The following is a 15,287-nucleotide window of genomic DNA, read 5'->3' as shown; positions in this document are numbered from 1 at the left end:
TGTAATTGGAATGTACTTGCACAGCCACACCCAAATCCTTGATAAAAATGATTGATAAACCAACACTGGAACTTGTACACCATTTATACTTTATATATAAACAAATTTAGACTGACGAAATCTCCACGGCGAAATGGTGGACTGTTGACATGTGTCCAAGCTAGCTGTAGCTTTTGCATAAGTAACACCATCAAGAAGAATCTCACCCAAGATATGTACATTTGGGCCATGTCCATCTTGATTGATGAAGACAATTTAGCTGCACATTGAATCAAACCAACCCATAATATCCAACCAACCAAATTAGCATAGCTGTAGCTGTACGTAATGCACAGCCGAATTGAGTCAGAAGTCTCCACTCAGTAAATTTAGCAAACGATACAGCCCATCAACCCATAATGCTTTCGAAATGTGGCATTCCTCCATTTGTTTAAGATAAATATCTCTGATCCACACAACTCATAAGGGTCACTTCCGGCTGATTCGATGGAGATTTTCTCTGCGATCGAGCAGTTTAGAGCCTTTAGACCCTCAATTTGTATATTTTCTCTGCGAAATCTGGCATTATATCGTCAGTCCCATTATATGAGAAAGTGATAACAAATATATCTTTAGAAGCAACTATGCTTTAATCTATAAATTGATTACAAGATGTTGTATTGAGTTAACCAAAGGGGGAGAGAGGGAATATAAATTGTATCACCAAGGATGTCGCAATTAAGTATTCAATTGAAAGTGTAATATGTTATCAATATATCAATGGTAGCAGATCAAATGTTATACAATCGATTTCATCAAATGTACAGAGGATAAGCAAATCTAACTCTTTGAATGGGTTTCCGCTACATCAAAATTAAGAAGCTCTAAAACGGCTGTCAAAACATTTGAAAGGAAACCAAGCCATTTTGCTTCCAAGAACAAATTTTCGCCTTTCAATGTCGTCAAATTTGGAATCAGCCTCCTATCTCCCAGCATACAACTAACCTATGTTGGAACTGTGGAAGCATAAAATGTCCTAAACTGTAATAACAGGTGAAAGTAAAATAAATCAGAAACAAATGAATACTTAAACAGACACAACCAATAGCTGATAATATATAAATGCAATGTTAAAGGAGACACCATAGTATTTAGTACTTTCAAGCCTGCATTGCTTTACCGTCATGTCATGTTTAGAGACCAGTTATTGAACACAAAAATGAAATAATTAAGTTAGCTATATTAATTGTTAGGGCAACATAAATGGCCCAAGTGGAGCTTAATAAGGGGCTCATACAAACTCCTCCATCTTGAAAGAAGAAAACTGGGGACTTACTTTGATGTTTTTCAAATAATTAAAAAAAAGCTCAAAAGACTTAATTAGTCTTGCAAATAGGAAAATATACAAGTAAACCAGAAGCATTTAGACTTAAATTAACTTGACCAAAAGAAACCTTCTTCACAAAAAATCAAACCAGGGTGTCCGGACTTTTACTTCCATAATTTTTTACATGACGTGATTAAGCCCCAAGTTTAGAATTAAGCTCCAGTAACTCCAAGCCATTATGGTCTGCTAATGCTTATTCTGCTTCATTGCTCGCAGGGTTCTCAAAGTGAATGTGCTAATAGAATAAGGGCTTCACATGTAAAGTCATTGCATTGGTCCTATGAATAGACCAATAGGCATCTATTTGCTTTACTAAATCCACAAAAAGAGAATAATCACTCTATTGAAATCCAGAGATCATCAAACTGAACCCACCAGGTATGAAACATGGCTAATTGGCTATGAAGTCTGAGCTTATACAAGTATATGTACAAAAGCTTTCAGACCTGAAACCAGCAAATGGTGGGATTAAAAGAAAAATTACAAGACAATTCAACACTAACCAAAAAAATTCAAAACATTAATAATGATTGCACTAATTAATCTAAAGAGTTGAAAAATTACCTGGGCAAGAAAACGCCTTCAACAAATGGAATTTCCATAGCAGACTCTAATGATCTTCGGCAGATCTATGCTTCTTTGACTTCTTCATCCTACGATCATTGCTCAATGAAGATGCTCCATCACCAATGGTTCCATTGTCCAGCAAATCTGGCTCCCTCAAACCCTCCCTCCTCTTCCTAGTACTCCTACATAATCATATAGCAATTATAGTCATGAACAGGTGTTCTAGGATTGAGGTTTTGCAGATTTTAAAACTTCTAGAGTCCAAGTTAAGTTTAAACCTATCAACTGAAACATCTTCTGATTTCTTATCTAACCAACGAATGCTTCCAGTATGAGCTGGACTCAAGGATCCAAAGATATGAAGGATTTCCTCATTGAAGCTGCAAATATGAATCGGTGTAAGAGATCGCGCAACATAGAATCTAAGTTTAAGCCTCATATGTGAAGCATACTATCAAAATAAAATTTAAATTATCCTCAGATATTAAGCATACTGTCACTCAAATAGAAATTAAAAAAATACTTCCTCTAAGATGCCATTAGGAAAAGAAAATAAATAATTAGAAAAGCAATATGTCACCTTTTAACCAAAAACCGTATCATGGTTCCAACCTTTATCACATGTCGCTTTTGGGATCTGCTAGCAAAAACTTCTTCACCATGTTTCTAAGTTTGAAAAAAGGAAATTCTGTTAGTTATCTTTAGACTTTCCACAGAAACAGTTATAATATCAATTAAAAGAAAGAAAGAATGAGAGAATGCTATGAACATCAAAACAAAATGATAAGTAGTACATACAATTTTATAGTAGAACTCATCTCGTATGTCTTTGTCTATTATAATAGCAGATGAAAATCCCAGAACAATAACATGAATGGACTCTTGTGTAAGCTTCACCACTTTCCCTTCTGAAAGAGTAACATTATTAGAAACCAAATGAATGTGCATCATGACTGATGGGCAACAATGATTTATAAGTACATATAAGATTATGTACTGCTATGCATCATCAGAAAATCTTATTTTTTCCAACCATATGAAATTCATAATATGTTCCAAACTTAATCAATCAAATGATATGATCTTGATATAACTTAAATAATAAACATAATTGTGTGTTCATAACAATTTTAGATAATGAGTAGTTAAGAATGTGAAAGATCCTGAAAACCCCACCTAAGAGCATATTTGGTTTTGGAGAAAAAAGTAAGAGCTTTGCTTTTAGCCTCACACCAAAATACGGATGAATCCCAGAAAGGATTTTTGCATTTTCATCCAGAATGTTGACATCATAAGCCAGCACAACACCTTCAAAAATTTCACTAAATCTGCAATAGAAACCAAATTAAGAACATTATAACAAGACAGATGGGTGTAAAATGTCTGTAGACAAAGACAAACAAGCTGGTGTAATGTATAAATATACGATATGAAAATGACTATTGACTTCGAAAATGGCCTCAGAAGCCTGTTAACAGATCTCAACATCCCAATGGCTTCAATAGAATTTAATCCGAATGAAAAACACACCAAACGGCGTCTTTAAGAAATTAAAGGCACAAAATTTGAAAGTTAATTATACTACACTACATACTACCTATGTAAACTGATTCATACAAGTTAAATGAGGCATAACAGAAATGAAATTAAGAAAAGATTAAACAAATAAAAGTAGATGATAAGAAAATCACACCACTCTTAACAGAATGTCCCATGCCTTAAGCATAAAAAATATGTCTTCATACATTTATTAAAAAAAAATTCAGATTATTAGCTTTAATCAAACAAAAGATTGAAGAAAAAAGAAGCAGTTAAGTAAGGGGTAGGAAAACCAACTTGAAGAGCAGAGAACTAAGCTCGCGGCGTATTGCTTGAGAAACCCTGTTACCCTTCGATGGGTGAACATACACTACTAAATTAGCATCTGATACTTTCAATCCATCCATTTAGAGCTCTGATTTAAACCCTAATCACCACGGTTTTCAGAGTTGGAATATTTGCGCTCTATGTAGTTAAGCTTCTGCTACTCTAAACCCTTCCAATTCTTCCCGGTTCTCGCGCTCTGTTTCTAGGGTTTTAATCAAGTGAAATTAGAATACAGAGTTTAACAATTTAAAATAGACCCGTCGATATGGGCTTTAAATGTGGGCCTGAACTGAATTAGGCCTGTTGTTGATAAAACAATTGGATCATGTCCAAGTTCTTTTGTTACGGACACTGACCCAGAAGGACAATGAAGAAAAGGTCCAAGCCAATGGACTTTACAGAGCCCAAACTTATCCTACTCCAAAGTCTCCAATGATGGATATTGGCCATCAGGAATCATTTTATGCCATAAGAAATTGTGATTATTTGCTAAGTTGTAAGGCATTTTGAGTAAAGAGCAGCATGATTGATGTAATCCAGCTTCTTAGCAAATAGAATGACATGCATTTTGATGTTGAAAAAGGGTTGATAATATAAGTTTATAAAAGGTGTAGTGGAAAAATGAATGAGTAGAGAGAGAGAAAAGAAAAGAAAAGGCACTTTTTTCCACCTCTTTTATTGAAAAAGCCCATAAAGCAGCCTTGAATCTCGGCCCACAACCATAAAGACAAAAGGAAATAGGAAACAAAAAAAAAAAAAAAAAGGTGAATAAAAATAGAGAGAGTTAAGAGACAAAATGGAGCTCTCTATCGTCAGAAGATTCAGAAGCAAATGTCTCCTTACATCCCTACAACATATACTGCTTCAATGTTCCCCTCATACCACGCTCGTTTCACTTCCAATTATCATAAGTGGACCCCTTCCCCACATTCTTAACATTTACATAAACATAAATCCCATGGAAAATTCTATGCTTTTGCTCTGTAATTTAAAATTTATTCTTTTGTTTTTACCTTCATAATATGATTCTTATATCATTTGTCTCTCCTGTACAGTTTGTACACTTACCACCTGACCTTTCTGTTCTTAAAGATGCTATCACTACTACTTTCTCTATTGCTTTGCTTCCTCCATTATCATAGCTTGACCAAAATGGGACCGTTTCTGAAATTCCGCCGGAGACATCTGATATAATCATCACCAGGACTTGACGTAACAATAATAACTACAGTCTCTGATCTGCCCACGAGAACGGCCATGATTTTGGGCATGAAATTCAAATAGCTCGTTTTTTGGGTGTAAAGTTTCGGACCACATTTAATTTTGTCCCATATAAATGAATGATTCTACTGTCCATCTCGCCATTTTCATTATTTGACGTGGTATGATATGCTATGGCATGATTACTCTCACCCCTTTATTTTTATTTTTTTGCAGTGCAAAATCATTACGCATTGCCCAATTTTAATAATGAGGAAGAAAGAAACCTAAACTACTATATATCAAATTCATGGCTTGATATAAACATAAATGTTGACCCCATGGGGCTATATCAATAGCAAATTCAATGGTCCCTTCACATGATTTCTTAGAAGAGTGGATCCCACACTAAATCTGGGAGGCCCCTCCTCATCGCTTTATAAGCATTTCAATTGCAATAACACAGCTCACTTTCTCATAAATATGCCTTATCTTGACTTTGTTATGTGATGTCACTTTAGTTGGACCACTAGAGATCTTACAATATCGAGTTTGGTTGAATTTTTGAGCATGTTAGATATGATAATTGATGATAGTCAATTAGAGGTCAAGCACTAAGTTTATACGGCGAACCCGAACCCACTTTGTGCATGGTGGAAACAGGGAAGGAGACTAATGGGTTTTGGGTTATAAACTCATACGCATCGTTTAGAGTTAAATATTAAGCTGAGAATACGGCGAGTTTATGTTCCAAAGCCATTGAATAATGTGCACAAGGGAGGTCCAATTCTATTCTAACCTCGCGTGCCGCTCGATTTCAGCGTCCAATCCCGACCGTCCGATCATGACCCACATCCATATAAATGCATGCTGGGAGGGTGTTCACGTTTCCTATACAAAATAACGTGTCTGGGGATTGGTGATCTTAAAAAAAGTTGACAAGATTGCTTCCTAAACAATTTAAATGATTTGGGAACTTTTGTTTTTGTGTTTTTAACAAAAACAAAAATTGTCCCATTTAAGACCATTTGGTGGTGATTGTCTTATTTAACTCTTAAGAATTGAAGATGGCCGGCCCCACTGTTTAAAAGGGTAGATCTAGCTCGTACTTGGTAGGAGAAAGGGCTTTAATCTTTAAACCGGTTGCCCATTTTTCACTTGAGAAGATAATCTTAACTTAATCTCCAAATATGAATGGGGATGCGTGCGTGAGCACTTTTTCCTTTCCATGCGTATTCAACTATGCAACAGTGGCCAAATTACATCATTTCATATTATCATGTACATTGCATGAGTGAGTCATCTCATTTGGAAAACCTAAAGCTCTCTCTCTCTCTCTTTCTTGCCCTTTATTAGCGGATTCCTCTCGGGAGTGCTCCACTCACCAAAAAATCTTTGTCAATTTGGTACAAATATCTTCCATTTTCAACCCAACAACATATGCCTATTTTATTTCCAGAAGATTTTGTTACTACAAATCCCCTGTTAACCATTAAGCTTAATTAAGGATCTTGGCAGGACATGAGCAGAAGAAGATAATGAATGACATTAATAAAACTAATTGCAACTTACAATTAAATACTTAGTAAAGACTAATATTATGTCAATAATAATTTTTTATAAATTTTTTTTAATAATTTTAATATGATAGTTTATAATTAATTAATTTAAAATTAATTAATAAGATTTATATGATCCTTTAAAACTCGTTATGAATTAATCAATTTTAAACTTTCACGTCAGAATTATCGGGGAAAGTTTGCGGGATATAATTAATAGTGTTGTTTAATTGTATTATTTATATGTAAATGTAAAGAAACGCACAATTCAAAGAAGCAGCGCCGCCGCGACCCGTTACTCAGACTAGTGACACGTTTCACTACAGGTTAACGTGCGCCACTGCCACCATTGATTTGTCGTGAACTGCACGCGTAATGACAGCCAAATATCAGGCGCAAAAGCACAGAGACTCGCTTTTTCCTTTTTTATTTTTTTTTATTTTTCTCATTTAGTTTTGCTTCACTAACTGTTGAATGTTCAAGTATATGTCGCTATAGCTTGAGAATTTAACATGAGCTGTAATGTATGATATTATAATCGGATTTGGCGAATATTAATATAGAGCAGGTAAAAAAAATGGAGTTGAGCAAAAGCCAAAAGCCAACAGTGATGTGATCCTCGTAATCCACGTGCTAAAATGCGCCATCTACTAAGACATTATAACCGGCCTCCCTCCTCTTTTGAAAAACTTTTTTTTTCTTTCTTTTTAATATTGTGTGTAAGTACTGTTGAGTTTTCGTGTTCGCTTGGTGTTGCTCTGCTTTTTGCATTTCTTTATTAGTTATTATTGCATTTGGTCTTTAAATATTTATACACAGTATAAAGCTGCAACGGAATCGCCTTTTACTGAAAGTGTGTGCGCAGGATAAGAGCATGCACACTCTTTCCAGTTTCAACCAAAATATATAGCTACTCTATGTAGACAGGGAGAGAGAGGGAGGGGGTGAAGGTGAAAGTGAGGGTGAGGATGAGGATGAGGATGAGGATGAGGATGGGGCTTTGGCATAAAGAAGGAATCAGTTCAGTTGTATTATTATGATGATGAGTGGGTTTCATTGAAAGGTCGGTTTCTTTGGAGGAGATAAAAACAAGAACAAAGAGAGACTATTCATACTTTGGTTGGCGTGCTTCGATGCAAACTGATGGGTTTTTATTTTTGGTTGTGTAAAAGCCCCACCTTGTAGATTTTTTTTCAGAAGCTACCAACCTTTTCTGCAGGCTTTGTTCCTTGAGTTTGGACTCTTGAAGGTTCTTTTGTGCTCGCTTCTATTGGTTGATTTTCAGCAACCTTATATTCCATGACATGGGTCGATCCTAGTTTTGGAAGATTGGAATAGAATAAACAGAAAAATGAGATACGGATAAAAGGTTTTAGCTTTTGGATTTTGCGTTTTCTTACGAAGAAGATGGCCTCTGTTGAAGAGAAGATCAAAGCTGGAGGCTTGGTTGGTCGAGCACAAACTACTTTGCTAGAGGAAATGAAGTTGTTGAAAGAAATGCAGGATCAGTCTGGTTTGTTTTGAATTTTCAACTTAAGTTTTATTTGAAGAAGCATTCCAAGATTGTTGGTTTGGCTTACTTCACAAAACTTTCAGTTTTTTGTTTGAATTAAAAGTTTGCCTTTTTGTCTGTGAATTGAAATGAATAAAAAGGTTTCAAATTTCATCTTTTGAGCGTAACTAAGTTCAACTAAATGGTTTTCATGGCGTAGTATATGTAATTTTTAACTATTTTTATACAATTGATGTTGTTTTGAAGAAGCATTGCCGGAGTTTATCTCATAAAAAACTTGTCCTTGTTAATTTCAGGGGCAAGGAAAGCTATAAATTCGGAGCTATGGCATGCCTGTGCAGGTCCACTTGTTTCTTTGCCTCAGCTGGGTAGTCTTGTGTATTACTTCCCTCAGGGACATAGTGAACAGGTCTGCATTTATTTCTAATTCTTGTTCTTTTGCTTCCCTATACAGAAATAAATACTATTTGGCCTCCAGAAAATAAATAAATAGTAAAAAAAAAAACTTTGCTTTGTGATTTAAAAGGAGGAGGAAGCAAGCTGTGGGTATTAAATCGTTTCCTTGATCGATGAAAATTTTATATTTTTGTAGATTCGAATCTATACCGTCTCAGTTTGTCTTTAGGGCTGTGTAATGGCCTTCCTAGATGAATCCTAATAGGCTCTTTCATCTTCTTCTTCTTCCTTTTTTTTTGGTGAGATTCTGAGATAAGATTTAAGCTGACAACTAGAATTTTGAGTGAAAAGCTCACTTCACTACCTTGAACATCTGATTATTTTTTATCGGGCGGTTAAAAATGTTAGTATCTGGTCTCATTTAGTGCTCTCATGTCTACAGTATCAGAGATCCATCCTGAGCAACCAAACTAAAGCTGGATTTGCTAGAAATCTTCTTAAATATCAGTTTCGGATGTCCTCTGTACTTTGTTTCTACGAACCTTTCGAAAATCTGCGTAGATGTATTAAGAACAACCAAGAACTATAAAAATATATATATATATATATATATATATATATATATATATTAATTTTTGTTTTACTCTGGCTTTCTGTGGGAATTAATTCGAGAATATTGACATACATGTGCCTTTGAATGAGGTGCTATGGCATTTTCCTTGTTTTTTTGAGAGAATTAGGTGTGCATCATTTTAGTAAAATGTTTGCAGATCTCAAGTATTGCATAGTTTGTGACTGAAGGAGTTTAAATGTTGAGTATATTTTCACTACTGGACATATCGGTAATAATACAACTGGAAGAGATAATGTAGTGAGAGCGTTTGTAAAACCAATTTCAGGGTTAAAATAAGAGCATCCCAGTTTTCTTTTTGTCACTTATGAACATTTTTGTTGTTTGATCAGGTGGCAGTTTCTACTAAGAGATCGGCAACCTCACAAATTCCCAACTATCCTAATCTTCCATCTCAGTTGTTGTGCCAAGTTCACAATGTTACTCTACATGTAAGTCTTTTTGGCTGATTATAAATTTCCTCTATATATAGTACTGGTTTACTGCATTGGGACATCTATGTACCGCATCTTGTAATCTGTTATCTGCAATCTGTTATAGGCAGACAAAGATACAGATGAAGTCTATGCCCAAATGAGTCTTCAACCATTGAACTCTGTAAGTTTGATCATCTTAACTTATCTGAAAGTAATTGAATGTATCTATATTGTTAGATATTGAACCTCAAAAATGTATATTGGAAAACCACCAAAGCCCCAACTAATACAGAGGTGGTAGGAATTGTATATGTTTATACTGTTTTCATAAACCATGTTTTTTTTTTTTTTTTTTTAAAATCAGGAAAAGGACGTCTACCCTATACCAGACTTTGGACTAAAGCCTAGCAAACATCCAACTGAATTTTTCTGCAAAACTCTGACTGCAAGTGATACAAGCACACATGGTGGCTTCTCAGTTCCACGCAGGGCTGCAGAAAAGCTCTTTCCTCCACTGGTGAGCATTACCTCTGGTGGAAAACCTTGCAAGCAGTAATGATGGAATGGTGTATTTATATTTACACGTTTCATTATATCTATTTCAGGATTACTCAATGCAACCACCAACACAAGAGCTTGTTGTTCGTGACTTGCATGATAATACCTGGACATTTCGCCATATCTACCGCGGTAAGGTTGCTTTTCTTAATATTTTTTAATATCTCATACATTGGTTGTTAAGTTGATTATGCATGGAAGAAGTGCTTCTGGAATTTGGAAAATTGTTAAACAATTAATTTTTCTTTGTATATTCTTGTCAGATTATGCACAGCAGTATAACCTATATAAATATTGTTTATCAGTTTAGTTTTGTTTTAGCACAATAACTAATCACAGTATTTTGCTTTATGCAGGGCAGCCAAAAAGGCACCTTCTCACAACAGGGTGGAGTTTGTTTGTTGGGTCTAAAAGGCTCAGAGCCGGTGATTCTGTTTTGTTTATCAGGTAATTTCTGTGTTGGTTATGTAAATATGTCATTTGTACTTGCTTATTCAATGTGAAGTCATTGTTTGGTAAGGTTATGGGATTTCTATAAATTGGAATTTCTGTCTCAAATGGCTTAGTGTGCCTCTTTCCAAACTTTACCAAACTTGACTCAATTTATTTTGTGGAAAACTTTGAATTCAAGTAATTTCTTCGCGTGGCACTATACATGCTTGATAGCTAGTTATGTAGCTGACTTATTTGGGCAACTATTATGTTGTTGATGATTTGTGCCTTAACCGATAATAAATATTTTTAATGGGTTCAGGACAAGTTATGCCTTTTGGAATTGTTTAGTGAATGCACAATAAACATTATATGAATATGATTATCTCACTGTAGTTCATTTCATGTTGTAGGGATGAAAAATCACAGTTATTGGTGGGTGTAAGGCGTGCAAATCGCCAACAAACAGCATTACCTTCATCAGTTCTATCAGCTGATAGCATGCACATCGGTGTACTCGCTGCTGCAGCTCATGCTGCCTCCAATCGTAGCCCATTTACTATTTTCTACAACCCAAGGTTTGTTTAACATAGATTATCTTACTTATTCTGATCTTAGTTGCAATTATTCCTCTTTCCCCATTTCTTGTTGATTCTTTAAACTTATCCTTGATCATACTATCTTCTAGGGCGTGCCCTTCAGAATTTGTTATTCCTGTGGCTAAATACAGAAAGTCTGTATATGGGACCCAAATTTCAGTTGGTATGCGGTTTGGAATGATGTTTGAAACAGAGGAGTCCGGTAAACGGAGGTATTGTTTCGAGTGTTGATTACTCATATTCATTCTAGCATTACGTATAGTGAGAAGAAAGGGGTTGTAGTTTCAGAATGTAGCATCTGTTTCTGATAAATCTCTTCTGTTTGTTATGGGTACACTAACTGTTTTATTGCAGTAGTTGCAAGTTTGAAGTTAGGCCAAATTTTGGTTTGTTAACCTTTTATCTTGTTTTCCACAGATATATGGGAACAATAGTTGGGGTTAGTGATTTGGATCCACTGAGGTGGCCTGGTTCCAAGTGGCGAAATCTTCAGGTACAGTACATTATTTCTAGATGTTAATCAATTCTGATCTGACATTGATTTTCTTCATTCTTTTCAAGTTGTAAAAGCTAGTGCTCTGTGTAATTTGCCAGTTTGACAATTGAACCCCAGACATCTGCTTTGTAACAGGTAGAGTGGGATGAGCCGGGGTGTAGTGATAAGCAGAAAAGGGTTAGTTCATGGGAAATTGAGACACCTGAAAGTCTATTCATATTTCCATCTCTGACTTCAGGTCTTAAACGACCATTTTCTTCTGGATTTTTAGGTGAGTTTTGTCTGTTTATTTTTAATTGTTTCCTATGGGGTGTGTTTGTTGGATACTTATCTTTCTGCTATAATTGTGGTACCAGGAGCAGAAACTGAGTGGGGAAATTTATTGAAGAGACCTCTTATCTATCCTGAGATTGGAAATGGGGTTATGCCATACTCTCCAATGTCAAACCTGTGTTCTGAGCAATTGATCAAGATGATGCTGAAACCTCAGCTTGGTAATAGTTCTGGAACCTTTGCCTCTTCTCTACAACAAACCTCTGATGCCAAGGGAGCTCCAGTACCGGTAGAAGAGACGAAGACCCTGCAGGCTATAGTCAATCAGAAACCTCAGCTTATCCAGTCAGAAAATGCAAGGATAGAAAACCAAAATAGTTCCCGATTATGTGTTGACCAAACTGATGCCACAAATATGAGTTCATCAAAATCAAATCCTCCAAGCAAATGTGAGAAGCAAATGCCAGCTGGAACTAATACTGAGAATTTGAGATCAGAACCTGAGCAATCAACTGATCAGTTTAGTCATTTAACTTCGATGGGAGAGAGCAGCATGGAAAAACTGGTGACTAGTTCTCTAAATCCACAAAACTTAGTAAACCAGCATACATACCATAACCCGAACCAGGCTCCAATGCAATTACAAACCTGTCCTTGGCCAATGCAGTCACAACTGGATTCATCTGTATTGCACGGGCCACAGATTAATGTATCCCCATATGATTCTGGTAATCTGAACGGCTTACTTCCTTTTGTAGACACTGATGAATGGATATCACACACTTCTTGTCAATCACTTGCTGGTATGTATGGTAAAACACCATTACCCATGTCTGGATTGCAAGACCCTTCAGCAGTGTTCCCTGAAGTAATCAATCCCCCTTTACCTTCACCAGGCCAGGAAATGTGGGATCATCAACTGAATAATTTGAGGTTTTTCTCCCAAGTAGACCCGTTTACTCCATTTGCTCAGCAAGATCCCTGTGGCCTAAACTCCAATGGGTTGAGGGATTTGTCGGATGAGAGCAATAATCAGAGTGGGACTTACAGCTGTGTCAACATTGATGCTAGTAATGGTGCAAGTACTATGATTGATCATTCCGTCTCAAGTGCAATTCTGGATGGATTTTGTCCATTGAAGGATGCTAATTTCCAGAATCCTTCTGATTGTTTAATTAACAATTTCTGCTCTAGTCAGGACGTTCAATCTCAGATTACTTCTGCAAGCCTAGCAGATTCTCAGGCTGTCTCTAAGCAAGACTTCCAAGACAACTCAGGTGGCACATCTTCAAGTAATTTGGATTTTGATGAGAGCGGTCTATTGCAGAATACCTCATGGCCGCAAGTAGCTCCACCTGTGCGGACATATACCAAGGTACTAAAATTCTACTATCTTATTATACATATTATATTATGCCCTATTGTTTCCTTATAAATTTGTGGGCTTCAAATTATGAATTCATGGTATGGAATGTATAAGTTTTGTTGGAGAAAAATCAGCTAGGCAAAACTGCTCACTGACAAAAAATTTTCATAGAACCGGTTAGAGTCAGTGATGGGTTGTATATTTGCCTGTTGTGTATATACTAACTTTATCCTGTATCATTATTGTTTCAAATTTTGATGGCACTTTGACCAGAGGTTATAAAATTGTCTCTGGCTGACAGGTTCAAAAGGCAGGATCGGTTGGGAGATCCATAGATGTCACGACTTTTAAAAATTATGATGAACTATGCTCTGCCATTGAGCATATGTTTGGACTTGAGGGTCTGCTGAATGACCCACGAGGCTCTGAATGGAAATTGGTGTACGTAGATTATGAAAATGATGTTCTACTTGTGGGAGATGATCCTTGGGAGTAAGTGTTCTTTTCTTTGTTGATTTATGTGCTTTAATCTGTCCATTGTCGATATTTTCATGGATTATTAAGTGCAGTTTCAAAAAAAAATTTTGGTTTCTCATTCCAGTGCCAAGTTTCTGATCGTGTTGATTCCATGTTTGCATACAGAGAATTTGTTGGCTGTGTCCGGTGCATAAGGATTCTGTCACCTCAAGAAGTTAAGCAGATGAGTGAAGAGGGAATGAAGCTTCTCAACAGCGCTGCAATGCAAGGCATTGAGTGTTCCATGGTAGGTGGTGGTCGTGCAGGTGGTCCTCAGTGAATCCCGATAGACCCATCACTAGATATTCTTCCAATTTCTTCCTTACTGCCTTGTTTATGGAAGGAGAAGACCCTCTGGTAAAATATATGGATGCTGCTGTAAACACTGCTTCAAGGAAAGGCCTAGAGGCCCTCACCTTTGTTTTAGTTTTAAGTTAGTGAAGGCGGACTGACGAATGAATGAATGTAAGGAGACATTTCACATTTGTTAAGTAGGAAGTGAAACTACTAATATTAATATCATCGTATTAATGCTTATCAGATAATATGATGAAATGGTGATTTCGCCTTTCCCGCGATTACGAAATTTCTTTGCATTCGGAGATTTAAAACGTTCTATAGCAGGTTCCATTTCCATAAGCATTGGAGAATGGAGAACCACTTCCGCCCCAGGCCCGTCCGCTATAGGGCTTCCACGCTAACGTTATAGAGTTCTTGGTAGGTTTGATAAGCCCACATAAAGGACAATGGTTTAATAGCCGTGGCCGGATTTACTGGTATTTCTAATAAGTTTCAATAACTGATCCCATCCTAGTACAATTATGTCAGATGCTCCTTCATAACAGCTCAGGAATACGATGCTAATGGACCTGAAATTTCTGTTTTTATAAGAACTTTCATTGGAGAAAAAAAAAAAAAAAAATGCATTTTTGTTTTACCTTTCATTTTAGTTTCCACTCCGATTTAATGTCCGCAAAAACGAAATTCCAGTTTGTTTGTATGTTTCCATGGGAGGGAGCTCCACACGATACAATCTCTTTAAACTCACACTAATTTTGCAATAGCCATATGATTAGGTGGTTCAGTATTAAAAGCAAAATTTCTTTTGGCAAAACAACAGAGAGCCTCTCCATACTACATGTTCCATCTATTAATCAGTAAGATCTCTTTAAAGCAGGCGTTTAAGAATGAGAAAACCATGCATAGATTTGGAAACAAAAAAAGGGGAATTGTTAGATTGCTGTATCAAGTATATACACATTAATGGATAACCATTAAAGCCGTAAATGCTTCATCAAATGGGGCTAAAGAAAAATGGTAAGGACCAGTGAAATTATTGATTACAACTCATCAGCGAATTTGAGGAGGCCACACAAGTACCAGAAGACCACCCAAATCATTTAACAGGTTTAAATAACAACAATTCGCTGCTTTAAATATTGGGAAGATAATTGCAGCTATAAGGGCAAATAGTTCATCAATATTCCTATAAAAAACAATAAATTCACTATTTGGATCAGACTTCAGACATGA

The 15,287-nt window shown here is 36.2% G+C and overlaps 2 protein-coding genes across 3 annotated transcripts; one reads left to right on the top strand and one right to left on the bottom strand.

Annotated features, from left to right (window-relative positions):
• Positions 1-705: 705 nt before the first annotated feature.
• Positions 706-4,001, bottom strand: LOC116128614. Of its 2 annotated transcripts, none has more exons than XM_031414364.1 (7): positions 3,770-4,001; positions 3,110-3,261; positions 2,732-2,841; positions 2,514-2,599; positions 2,212-2,313; positions 1,931-2,115; positions 706-1,020 (listed from the first exon to the last, which is right to left on the bottom strand). In XM_031414364.1, exons 1-6 carry the CDS (start codon positions 3,877-3,879, stop codon positions 1,977-1,979), a joined length of 699 nt encoding a protein of 232 aa, XP_031270224.1. In that variant the 5' UTR covers positions 3,880-4,001; the 3' UTR covers positions 706-1,020; positions 1,931-1,976. The 2 variants fall into 2 exon arrangements, with proteins under 2 accessions (XP_031270224.1, XP_031270223.1); XM_031414363.1 differs by lacking the exon at positions 706-1,020 and adding an exon at positions 1,766-1,812.
• A 3,396-nt stretch (positions 4,002-7,397) lies between these two features.
• On the top strand, positions 7,398-14,299 carry LOC116128571 (auxin response factor 5). Its single transcript, XM_031414311.1, has 14 exons — positions 7,398-8,071; positions 8,368-8,480; positions 9,431-9,529; positions 9,639-9,695; positions 9,879-10,031; positions 10,120-10,204; positions 10,429-10,519; positions 10,918-11,082; positions 11,193-11,315; positions 11,521-11,596; positions 11,735-11,870; positions 11,956-13,247; positions 13,540-13,730; positions 13,881-14,299. Exons 1-14 carry the CDS (start codon positions 7,966-7,968, stop codon positions 14,032-14,034), a joined length of 2,841 nt encoding a protein of 946 aa, XP_031270171.1. The 5' UTR covers positions 7,398-7,965; the 3' UTR covers positions 14,035-14,299.
• Positions 14,300-15,287: the final 988 nt, after the last annotated feature.

This window comes from Pistacia vera, unplaced genomic scaffold (assembly GCF_008641045.1).
Source record: "Pistacia vera cultivar Batoury unplaced genomic scaffold, PisVer_v2 Contig200, whole genome shotgun sequence".
Taxonomy (NCBI): domain Eukaryota; kingdom Viridiplantae; phylum Streptophyta; class Magnoliopsida; order Sapindales; family Anacardiaceae; genus Pistacia; species Pistacia vera.
The sequence above is the reverse complement of the archived record's forward strand: the minus strand, read 5'-3'. Positions and strand labels throughout refer to the sequence as shown.